Source organism: Artemia franciscana, chromosome 5 (genome assembly GCF_032884065.1).
Source record: "Artemia franciscana chromosome 5, ASM3288406v1, whole genome shotgun sequence".
NCBI lineage: Eukaryota > Metazoa > Arthropoda > Branchiopoda > Anostraca > Artemiidae > Artemia > Artemia franciscana.
In genome coordinates, this window is record NC_088867.1 from 5,765,086 (window position 1) to 5,778,269 (window position 13,184).

Genomic DNA, 13,184 nt, shown 5'->3' on the forward strand with positions numbered 1-13,184 from the left:
AAATAGACACACAAGGGTTTCAAGCTCTGTTTTGAAATATACAAAAATGTCTTTTAGTACTTTAGGTTTACTGTTCTAAATATAAACTATCCTTATCATTACTCTTGCATAGATTTGGTTCTGGAGTGGTTTTTCACTAGGCATTCTTTTATTTTGTTATAGCTCATTTTTTCATATTCGCTTACTATGAGGATCGGAAGGAGGAGCAACAAAGGGGGAGATTATAAGCATCCGGTAAAGGTTTTTTTGGTTACAGAGATTGCAGCTATTGTTGCAACTATGGTTATATAATCAACTAAAGCTTATATAACCAAAGATAATGGTGATGAAAAGATTAATTGCAAGTCGATCGGCTTGATTTTGAAGAACTGAGAGACAACAAATTGGCTTGTGACTATTCTTAATCTACAGACTAAAATTTCATTTGAAGCATGTGAGGAAGAATCCCCCCCTCTCGCAGAGATCGGTCTTGACACTTTTCTTTTCTTTCACTTCACCCAATTAAAACAAAATCTTAGAATTGGAGGCGGGATCTCGACCAGTCTGCAATAATCCTTAGCCTCGGGTCAGAGAGTACGCCATTAATGAGCTGACTACAAATTTTAAAGATCGCCAAGTACATTTTCGGAAGAAACATTTTTCGAACCTTCCATTGAAAGATTCTTATCTCACACCGCTCAAACTGATATTTCTTCTTTTTTTCAATTTTTAGGTGATTTTTGTTGCATGATAAAGATTTGTAATTTGGCTTAATGCCTATACGACTTACGCATTGACCTTAGGTGAATTTTAAAGTACGAGGACAGCTGGAATCCAGCATTTCAAGAAACTAAGAGCTTCTGCGGCAAAAACTAACAACCTTAAATAATCTCAAATTCAATTAAATATCAGAGCTCAGATAAAAATAAGCCCGTGTAATAAAAATGTCACTACTTTTCATTTTTAAGGGTGAGTTATATTATCCGTTTCAAATTAGGACACACAGGGGTTTTATACGTTCTTTCTTTTTCTCAAGGGCTTTTTGAATCAATTATTTATAGCAAGAGGAAAAAGACAGTTTTTTAATAAAAGCCACAGCAATGATGACCCTTTAAATTCTACATTTATATCGAATAAAATTTTAAAAATCAGAATCACAGGGCTAAAACAACATAGAACACAGAGGTTTTATATGTCCTGGCTTTCTCTAAAGGGCTTTTTGAATCTATTGTTCGAATTAGAATATTTGCATATCGAATTTTATATCATATCGAATTACATATCGAATATTTACATATCGAATTTACATAATCGAATATCGAATATATACAAACGAAAATTAGTTGATAAAATGCATAGTGTTTTACGATCCTTTAAATTCTACTACTACTAGTAATAACAACTCACTGCAACACTAAGCCACCCGACTAGTAGCTACCCAGCTACACACGCTCTTCCTCCATCCCAATCTATCCAAGGCTTTCCTGTTTAAACTCTCCCAAGAAGTTATAATTTCTCTTAAACCTTTTTTATGACATCCTCCAGCCCCCTTCGAGGACGGCCTGTTATTCGTTTGGCCCTAGACAGTTGGACGACAAGGACAATCTCTGGCAGTTTGTTATCCTTAATCCGTAGAACAGGTTCCAGCCATCTCATATTTTTCTCGTTATAGCCCTGAAAGCGGATTGAACAAAATTTTTCGTACAACTTACTGTTTGAGGTACGGTCAGTCAGTTGGGTGCCCAAAACAGTCCGTAGGCAATTTCTATGAAAAACATCTGCCAGAACCGTACTTGACCGCTGTAATCACTGTGTAGCTTCCTATATTCTAATCTTGGTTAGCAGACTTATCTTCCTTTTTTTCCAAACTTTTTTTTAACATTGAAAGAACGCCTATTCTACCTTTAACGTCTTCACTGGACCCACCGTCTTTACTAATAATACTACCTAGATAAATGAATCCGTTCACTTGATCAATCTTATGGTTACCCAGCATCACTTCTTCATCTTCACTTATTCCTAGTCTTTGCCACTTAATTTTCTTGTCCATGATTTTCAAACCAGAATGCGATAAACTCACAGGAACAGCGAAACCCCACAACTTTTTTCTTTTTTGTAACGTAAGGTTTTTTTTTTTTGTAACGTATCTTAACGCATAAAAAATCTTTTGACAAAACTGCTTATTAATGGCAGCAAAAACAGAAATCTGGAACACATTTTGCAGTTTTTCTTTTCTTTTGTCAAATTGAGGTTGGGTAACTTACCACCTTTTGAACCATGATATCTAAAATTCCTTTGGCATTATTTTCCTGTACTAGCTTAAAATTACTGCTAAGTTGGCTTCTTACTTTTCCACAAGATTCTAGATGGCATCAAAATTTTATGTAAAAATTCATTTCAGTTCCAAGTCTTTTTTGTCTCAAATATATGTCTAATAGAGGTTTCGAATTTTGTACCAATACTTTAAGAATGACCTCTGAATCACAAAGGCCGTTTAATTAGAATAAATAGCTCATTTGAAATTACTAAAAATACTTAAGCGCAAAGAGCGGGGTATTAAGGAGGGGATGGACCCCCTCATATACGTAATGATTTCTGTTCGTTTTAAGTTTTAATGTGGCTTCTTACTTTCAGTTGAAAAAACTTGTTATTTTTATTTAGTTTTTCATTGTTTTTTTTTTAAATATTACTGGAAAATCCAGCGTTTCCTTCATGGAAACTCACTTCCTCCATGATAAATTCCTCCATGGAAGGATCCTCTCAAGTAACCCCCTCCAACCGACCCTCTCACCACCAAAAAAAAACCCTCCTGATAACGTCAGTATACTTCCCAATAACAAATACTGTATGTATACAATAGGCAAAGTTCATAACTTGCAGCCCTTCACCCGGACACTATGGGGTTTAAGTCGTCCCCAAAGACATATTTATTCGAATTCTTTGACTATGCTGAACGAAATGGCTATCTCAAAATTTGGATCCGGTGACTTTGGGAAAAATGAGCATGGGAGGAGGCCTAGTTGCCCTCTAATTTTTTTGGTCACTTAAAAATGGCACTAGAACTTATAACTTCCATTAGAATGAGCCCTCTCAAAACCACTGGGTCGATTTGATCATTCCTCGGAAAAAGAAAAAAAAAAAACAAATAAACACGCATCCATGATCTTTCTTCTGGCAAAGAATACAAAATTCCACATTTTTACAGATAGGAGCTTGAAACATCTACAGTAGCTTTTTCTGATACTCGTGAATCTGATTATGTGACTTTTGTTAAGATTCTATGGATTTTGAGGGGTGTTTTCTACCCCCCCCCCAAGGTTCAGGCCCGTAACTTTTGATGAGTAGGACTAAACTTAATAAAACTTATATATTTAAAATCAGTGTAAATTCGGATTATTTGGATGTTTCTATTGGTATCAAAATTCCATTTTTAGAGTTTTGATCACTATTTAGCCGGGTCGTTCTTTACTTACAGTTCTTTACCACGAACGGTTTGAAAAACAACACCAATATTTAGTCTGTAATAAGATAGCTATGGTTTAACCTCTTAAGTTTGACTCTTTCTCACAACTCTACTTCTTAAAACAATAAAAGCCATAGCGTAAAGAGCGGGGCGTTGAGGATGGGACCGCCCCTTTCATATACGGAATAATTTCTGTTCGTTTTAAGTTTTAACGTTGCTCCTTACTTTCAGCTGAAAAAAATTGTTTCTTTATTTAATATTCCGCTAAAATGAAACTGAGAAATAACAATTTCAAATAATAAGCTTTAATTATTATTTTGGAGATATTAACGCTTCTGAATGTATTGTACTTTATAATTACGAGTCAAAGATTACCCTAATACCTGTATTAAACACCTAAGCGTAAGACCCTAGTCTTACCCTAACTACCGGTATTAAATAACTTTGAAATGGTGTATTCTTCATTGCTCTTTTTTAATTGGAACTGTATCCCTCAAATTTAAATTCATTTTTTTCATATTATATATCTTTTATATTTATATTATATTATTATAATTACCTAGATATGAGCTTAAAATGCTGATGTTTTCGAGTTTCAAACTTATGAGAATTGTCTAACCAAATAACAGTTTCTTAAAGAAAAATATTTCTATTTTGTTTTGATCGCGATACTATATTGAGCTCCATACGAAGTAAAAAAGCAAACTAACAGCTCTTGATCGAAAAAAGTTATAAAAAAAAAAACAACTTTGCCTTATAAAAATAAAGGAAAAATTTTGAATTATTGGTTTACGAAATATAAAAATTTCCTAAATGGAAAATTTTGAATTATTTGTTTACAAAATATGGAATATTCCTAAATTTCAAATTATTGGTTTACGAAATATAAGAATTTCCTAAATGAAAAATTTTGAATTATTGGTTAACAAAATATGAATATTCGTAAATTTTGAATTATTGGTTTACGAAAGGTGAAAATTCCCTGCTTTAACATAGAACATGAATTAAGACGAATCGTATTTACGTGTTAAAGATTATGTCTCAATTCTAAGTATCTATATTAAAGAGCTTTGCTGTGTTAAGTTTTGTCTTTTCTCTTTGCAACTTTGTCCTTCAGTTTGGATTGATTGATCCTTTTATGTAACATTACCAAAATTACCAAAATATTTATTTTGGTAATTATCATATAATAACCAAAATTACCATATTTGGTTCATTTGGTAATAACCAAAATTACCATGTTTTGGTTAATTACCAAAATATGAGCTTAAAATTTCCAATTTTCACTGGATTGCTTTCGAGTTTTAAATATATGACAATTATCTAAGCAAATAACCATTAATAACATTTTAATTTTATAACTTTCATCTTATATTCTTTAATCAAATCATTATTAACGTTTTAAAAAATATTTCTATTCTTTTTCCGATTGTTATACAATAGTGAGCTTCAAACTAAATAACAAAACTTACTTCTTAGGATCGAAAAAAGTTGTAAAAAACATTTCCTTATATATGATAAATGAAAAATTTGAATTTTATTGGCTTACTAAACATGAAAATTTCCTGCTCTAATAACATTTAACGATATGACTTTTATCCTGTAACGTTTAAAATAATAACGATTAATAACCGTTAATCTTATAAAAAAATGTTTCTATTTTTGTTCAAATTGCGATACGATCCTGAGCTTCAAACTAAGGAATAAACCGAACTAACAGCTCTTGATCGAAATCAAATAAAAAAAAAAACAAATTTTTTTCAACTGAAAGTAAGGAGCAACATTAAAACTTAAAACTAAATTATTAAGTATATGAGGGGCTTCACCCCCTCGTCAATACCTCGCTCTTTACGCTAAAGTTCAAATTTTATTCCAATTAATTAAGAATAACCCCTGAATCACAAAGGGTCTGATTAGAATAAATAGCTCTTTTGAAAGTACTAAAAAAAACTTTAGCGTAAAGAGCAAGGCACTGACGAGGGGGCGAACCCTCTCATATACGCAATAATTTCGGTTCACTTTCAGTTTTAATGTTGCTGATCATTTTTTAAATAATGCTGGAAAATACGGTACCTCCTTCATGGAAAATTCTCTTCCCCCATGAAAGATTCCTCCATGGAAAGATCCTCCAACGTAACCTTCTCTCCCGGATCCCCTTCGCCAGAAAAAATCCCCCCTGAAAACGTCTGTGTGCTTCCCAATAACCAATACTATATGTAAGCAATGGGCAAAGTCCACAACTTGCAGCCCTTCCCCCGGGGGGACTCTGGGGATTAAATCATCCTCAAAGACTTATATATTAGATTTTCAACTATGCTGAACATAATGGTTATCTCAAATTTTGACGGGGTAACTTTGGGAAAAAATGAGCGTGGTAGGGGGCCCAGTTACCCTTTAAATTTTTTGTTCACTTAAGACGGGCACTATAACGTTTAATTTACGTTTTAAACCTTCTCGCGATATTCTAGGACCACTTGGTCGGTGCGATCACCCCTGGGAGGAAAAAAAGTAAATAAAGACGCATCCGCGATCTTTCTTCTCGCAAAAAAAAAAATCCTCATTTTTGCAGATAGCAGCTTGAGACCTCTAAAGCAGGGTTCTTTGATACGCTGAATCTGATGGTGTGATTTTCTGGCAAATATTCTCTGGCTCGTAACTTTTGATGCGTATGACCAAACTTGATGAAACTTATATATTTGAAGTCAGCATAAAAAGTCAATTCTTTTGATGTATCTATTGGTATCAAAATTCCAGTTTTTGGAATTTCGATTGCTATTGAGCCGCGCTCCTTACTTACAGTTCATTACCACGAGCTGTTTGAAAAGAAGTTTAGCAGAAAACCTGCTTTATACAAGTAAATGGACAAATCTGAATTATTAGACTATGAAACGTAAATATTTCCCATTTTTAGCATGAAACATGAAATGAGATGAATTGGATTTCCATATAGAAAATTTTGTCGTTCCAGTTTTTCAATACTTCCTGCTCCTTTTACAGAATTCCTATGAACTTGCACAGAATATAAATAAGATACAACAAAGAAAAGCAAACAATATGAAAAGAGAGTGTTATCTAGAGCGATTTGCATACATAACCCGTTATGTTTCGTAGGACAAAAAAGCGAAGAAGAAAAAAAAATAAGAAAAAGATAAAACCAAACGAGGGTGAAACCATTGAATAAACGAAAAGACAAAGTAGATATTTCGGCAGAGACTTCCGCTAAGCCGTCCTCAGCACAAAAAAAAGAGCTAAAGCTAACCTTTGAAGTAAATTAACAAAAAAACAGGTTTTTTTTAAACTGAAGGTAAGGAGCGACATTAACACCTAAAACGGACAGAAATTATTCCGTATATGAAAGGGGCTGTCTCCTCCTCAACGCCTTGCTCTTTACGCTCAAGTTTGTATTGTTTTAAAAAGCAGAGTTGTGAGAAAGGGTAAAAAAAAATAATAAAGGAAAGTACTAAAACAAACGAGGGCGATTTTTAGCCAGTGAATAATACCAAAAGATAAATCAAATATTTTGGATAAGACTTCCTCTAAGCCGTCCGCAAAACCAAAAAAACTAACTTTTTGAAGGAAATATTAAACTGTACCGCTACAATAAATTGTACCGAAAGAAAATACTTCTCTTAATTATTTTTTTTTCGTTCTTCGTTTTTATCTTACCTCGAGTATACCTAATATGGTATCCGATCGTAGGTATGAGTGGCTTCTTTCATAGTTGAAAATTTCAAGAAAAATTAAGTATGTATAAACATTGCCAAAAAAACAAAAATACGACAAAAAAGGAAAAACCCCAAAAATAATAATTAAGAAAAAAACTAAAACAAACGAGGGCGATTTTCAGCCAGTGAATAAAATAAAAAGACGAAGAAAATATTCAAACAGATCGTGGTAACGAACTGAAAGTAAGGAGCGACCCGGCTCAATAGTAACCGGAACTCTAAAAAAAACGGAATTTTTATACCAATAGATATATCAAAGGAACTGGATTTTTATGTTGATTTTAAAATGTATAGGTTTCATGAAGTTTAGTCCTACCCATCAAAAGTTACGAGCCTGAGAAAATTTTCGAAAAAGAGGGGAAACACCCCCTAAAAGCCATAAAGTCTTAATGACAATCACACCATCAGAATCAGGTATCAGAAAACCCTACTGTAGAGGTTTCAAGCTCCTATCTGTAAAAATGTGGAAATGTGTAGTTTTGCCAAAAGAAAGATCACGGATGCGTGTTTAATTTTTTTTCAGGGGTGATCGTATCGACCCAGTGGTCCTAGAATTTCACAAGAGGGATCGTTCGAATGTGAATTAAAAGTTATAGTGCTCTTTTTAAGTGACCAAGAAAAAATTGGAGGGCAACTAGGCATCCTCCCACGCTCATTTTTTCCCAAAGTCACCGGATCAAAATTTTGAGACAGCCATTTTATTCAGCATAGTGAAAATTTCTAATAACTATGTCTTTGAGAACGACTTAATCCCCACAGTCCCCAGGGGAAGGGTTGCAAGTTATGAACTTTGCCCATTATCTACATATAGTATTGGTTATGGTAAGTATTCAGGGGGGATTTTGTCTGGTGGGGAGGGTTCAAGGGTATTGGGTTACGTAGGAGTATCTTTCCATGGAGGAACTTCTCATGGGGGAAGAGAATGTCCATGAAGAGGGCGCTGGATTTCTCAGCATTATTTAAAAAACAATCAGAAATTAAATAATAAAAAAAAGTTTTATCAGCTTTAAAAATTCACCCCTCGTCAATGCCTCGCTCGCTCTTTACACTAAAGTTCAAATTTTATGAAATAATGGCCGATATAAGCAATAGTTTGTTTGTGTTATTTTCCGGCCAAACTTAGAATTTGATTTTATCTTAAGCAGCTTTATTACTATGATTTTTATTTGATAATAAACCAAAGATCTTGCATGTCTTCAACTCGTGGTTGTTTTTAAATGAAAAAAAAAAGTTTTTTTTCCAATTGAAAGTAAGGAATAAGATTAAAACTTGAAACGAACATAAATGGTTATGTATATCTTTTAAAGATATTTTCTTTCATATATGTCAGTCAGTTGAGAATTGCTCAACTTGTGACTTTCATTTTCATAAAAACAGTTTCGACCTCTTTGGCCGCTCTGTTTATATGCCTTAAAAAATTAATTCCACAAATATCGCTAATTTAAATTACATGGTAGAATCTTTCCACAGGGAAAATTCTCGTGGGGGAAGGGAATCTTCTATGGATGGGGTGCTGGATTTCCTAACATTATTTAAAAAGGATCAGCAATTAAATAAAAAACAATTTTTTTCAACTAAAAGTAAGAAGCAACACTAAAACTTAAAACGAAAAGAAAATATTACGTAAATGAGTGGGGTTGCTTCTCCTCATTAGCTCGTTCTTACGCTAAAGTTTCTTTTTCTTTAGCTTCTAAAAGAGGTTATTATTCTAACTAAACAGCCTTTGTGATTCAGGAGTCATTCTTAAAGTACTGAAACAAAACTCAAACTTGGGTTATTATAAGGTTATTATTAATTAAAAAGAAAGTAAAATTAATATACCAATTTAGTTTTGATTGTGCATGTACGGTGAGCCAAATTCAAAACATGTATTAATCCAAAAACATTCAGAAATTAAATTAATAAAAATTTTTTTTTTAACTGAAAGTAAGGAGCGAAATTAGAACTTAAAACGGACAGAAATTATTCCGTATATGAAAGGGGCTGTCCCATCTTCAAAACCTCGCTCTTTTCGCTAAAGGTTTTTATTGTTTTAAAAATTAGAATTGTGAGAAAGAGTCAAAATTTAGCGTAAAGAGCGGGGGTTGAGGAGGGAACAGTCCCTTTCATATAGAGAATAATTTTTGTTCATTTAGGTTGTAATGTCACTCCTTACTTTCAGTTAAAAAAAACTCGTTTTTTTTTATTTTGGCGAAAACTTCCTCTAAGCCGTCGGCAATACAAAAAAAAAACTAACGTTTTGATGGAAACCATACCGAAGGAAATACTGAACTGCACCCGCATAGTAATTTGTACAGAAAAAAAGTCTTGTTCTTCATTTGAATTTTTGGTTCTTTGATTTTTTAATGGGGCGTCATATATGGCCAGGATGGCAGTTATACCTGAGTCTCAGGTAAAGACTGCCGCTGGCTCTATAATAAAGCTAGTCAGTTCTATTCTGATTCTATAAGCCAATAATGATTTCTATGATTAAAATACCACGCCTAATAATAATAAACTTAGGCGTACCTGGTGCATGTTCATAAGAAATGCTACATAAACCAACTTTCTTCTAATTGTTTCAATGAAATAAGGTCTTTCAAAAAATATATATCCATAATCAGTAAATAACCGGTATATAATATTTAATAGGATTATTTTGTTGCATTGTGTTCATTTGTATGTGTTGTTGTTTTTTATATGTAAGATAGGCTAGTTGGATAATCATGAGATGTTATGTTTAGATATTTATTTATAAGATATAAATCATAATATGAATTTGCAGGACAAGTCCTTAGGACTTTCTCTTTGCTGCAAAAATTTATTAGTGTTGTCATTTTTATTCATGTTTATATTGTGTATAAAAATAAAACCTACCTACCTACCTACCATAGATTTGTTTCTAGCAAAAGGACGAGGGAATTTCGACTTAAGCTAACATCCGAGAACTGAAATTTTTTATATGAGGCCAATAATTTACTTCCAAATTTACTTCCACCCTTCTAACTTTGTTCCGAATTGAAATTGTTCAAACTTTTCAAAAAAAGAGATTATGAAAAAGAGTAGGAGCATTACCGTTCGCCTCCTTCTTCGGTTCAATTGTACTTTCGAGCCGTTCACTGCCAATGTCTGATTGGTTATCGTCTACAGAGGAAGGAACTGTTAGTTTATGGCATACTTCAAACGCTTGTCCAACTGTCCGGACTATTCTCATCGCTTGAGTCTATAAATGAAAAATGAAATAATAAAATTGATTGATACTTTAATAAAAAACGAATTTCTAAAGTTAATAGCATAAAATACCAAACACTTTAAAGGGAAATAATAAAAACGGAATGAAAACAAATGCAAGGGCAACTGGAAAGTGTGGCAACAGCCCGAGAGAGGGCGAGTCCGAAAACTTAATTCGATATTTTTATGTCTTCCACGAAATCCTTTAGCTAGACGTGCGCCATAATCTTGACTTCCAAATTTTTATAACTATTCTTTGTTTAGAAGGAAAAGACGTATTTTTATGCCGAGAAAATCTAAACATCTGGTTCTTAAAACGGGGTTCAACATAACTTTTTGATTGGCACCCATAGATCACGGCAGTTTACGTCTGCCGTAAATTTTGTGAGGCAGCCACGAACGAGAAGTATATATATGTATATATATGTATATATATATATATATATATATATATATATATATATATATATATATATATATATATATATATATATATATATACATATAAATATATATGAGTAAATCTACAAATATATTAGAAAATATATAGTAAAAATATTTTTTTTTAAAGGAAATATAAACACTAAGTAAAACAATTCTTTAGCCCCTTCTATAGGAATTATTTATTTTGTTAGACAAAGATCAGAAATGCCGCTGGAAAATGGATATTAGAGATAGACTATCTATATCGAGCTGTGTTGTTTCTTCTTTTTCATAAAAACTGTGTGAAATGGAAACTTTGTTACTACAGGCGGTGCTTTATTTTCTACAAAGGTATTCTGAAAGAAACAGAACATTTTCAGGAAATCAAAGAAACCGCTTTCCTTAAAGACAACTTCTTAAAGTCAAGTTCTTGTAGAAACCATACTGTTCAATGGAAAATCACGAAAGTATGCGGCAAAGGCGTTTTTATTTTATATTTATACAATTTATTTTGCAGTCATGAAATTAAAGATATATCTGTCTGTTATCACACAATTATTTAATTATACAAATTTACAAAATATGTTAAATTTACAAAACAGTACAATGTTCTACATAATTACATCCTCCATCCCCCCTCTAAGTGAATCCATTTCTGGAGAGTATAATCACCCTGCGGTGCTGTTTCATTAAATTTTTTCATTTTTAAATATAAATTAAAACAAGTAATCTAGGGAGGGAGCATTTTCGACGTGTCTCTGATCAAGATGGGAGAGGGTTATCTTCTTCTTCTTCTAGTTTGATTACCTGGGGACGCAAAGGCAGAATATCCATGCAATTCCTGGCTCTGCAGCAGCTGAGACAAACCGGGTCCTTAATACCCGGATACTTAAGAACCAGGTCCTTAGGAATCAATACTACTGTTCGACATCGGGGTTAACAAAACAAGTGTTTTTCAAAATCTAGATGTCTATCAATAAAACTTCAACCCTCTCCCCTCATTTATGAATATGAAAAAAAAAACAAGAGAAATGACATAAACAGAGTTTCACAAATAACCTAAAAAGTTACAACGTCCGAAGTTAAACAAATCATAAAATAGAATTTTTGTACAAGTTTTTGTTTAAAATATGAATTTATCTTGAGTTAGACAGGAAGTAATGATAAGATAATCATTCATTGCTCTTTATTAAAGATAAAAAAAAACGAAATAGTGGAGTACGATAAAGAAGGATAAAAAACATTGTCAATGAGCGGAAAATGAAACACTACACAGTTAACACTAAAAACACTATAAAAAGGAAAAAGTTTAATCAAATAAAATTTGGAGATCTTTATGATTCCTCTTGGCACATTTCTTGTACTAACTTTTCATCTCGTTCTTCAATAAAACCACAGCTGTCTTGAAGCATAATCTTACAGAGCAAAACAAAATGTAACAGGACATTCAAAAATGGAACTTTTAATTCCAGTATTGATTGCTTTATCTCAAAAACTTTTGGCCCAACTTCGAAATTCTACCGAAGAGCGAAGGTTAAGTCATCTAATCAAACGAAAAGACATTCGAAACAAAAAAAGAGTTGGCAGGAGGAAATGAAATCACATGGCCAGATGACGTCACTAAAAGACACGGTACTACCCCTTTTCTGTCACTCAAACGACAAGCGTTGACATATGTCATGAATTTACGTTCCCTAGTGATTTCATTATTTTTTAATCAGAATAAACTCAGAATCGAACCAATGCCAGGGCAGCTTCAATGATTGCTTAACTTAGTAAATCAAATTAAAGCCCTGGAGTTTACAAACTCTTATCTTAAGAAGAAGCACATCTGAACTCTGCCGTTTATGTATCAAGACTATCACAATAAAAATATTTTTGCCCAACTGAACCCATTTTAGGTCGATTCATTCCTTGAAACCGTGATTTTCTAAGATTTTGCTTTTAGTTATTTCAATATCATCAAGTATTTAGAGCAATACCACGCTTTCTTCAGTGTTGCCATGTTGAACCGGAATGATAAAATACTCAACCTAAAATTCGGTTAAAACAGCTTTATAGATACTTTTACGATGCTAAAATATAAAACTTAGTTTTGTTCTGCTGGCGAAACAAAACACATTATCATAACATAGTTTTACGCAAGGCTTACAATCTACGAAATACAATCAGTAGCTTACTCCTCCCAATCCTTTCTCGCATAATTATTTTTTTAAGCCTAAATTTAAATCATGAAATTTTAAATTGGTTTTAAAAAAAGTTGAATTTGTGCTAAAGTTTTGTTCTTTTGTGTATGTGTGTTTTTTTTATTTAAAATTCTTACGATTCTTGATTCTTCAGGGATTTCATAATCTTATCCAAACTCATACTATTAGGTTATGCTT

At 32.7% G+C, this 13,184-nt stretch overlaps 1 protein-coding gene and 1 long non-coding RNA gene across 14 annotated transcripts in view; one reads left to right on the plus strand and one right to left on the minus strand.

The window, feature by feature from the left end:
• The window catches only part of LOC136026924 (capon-like protein), a 235,660-nt gene that overhangs the window by 87,971 nt on the left and 134,505 nt on the right, over nt 1-13,184 (minus strand). For all 11 annotated transcript variants that reach the window (XM_065703771.1, XM_065703760.1, XM_065703761.1 and 8 more), the window contains one exon: nt 10,222-10,369. In XM_065703771.1, the coding sequence (XP_065559843.1) occupies nt 10,222-10,369 (148 nt within the window). The remainder of the gene's footprint in view (nt 1-10,221; nt 10,370-13,184) is intronic.
• The window catches only part of LOC136026925 (uncharacterized), a 122,215-nt gene that overhangs the window by 62,739 nt on the left and 46,292 nt on the right, over nt 1-13,184 (plus strand). The window contains exon 3 of one of the 3 annotated variants that reach the window (XR_010617443.1): nt 12,273-12,981. The exons of the other annotated variants lie outside the window; for them this stretch is intronic. This is a non-coding gene — a long non-coding RNA (uncharacterized LOC136026925). Of the gene's footprint in view, nt 1-12,272; nt 12,982-13,184 lie in introns of those variants that run through there. 3 annotated transcript variants of the gene reach the window in all.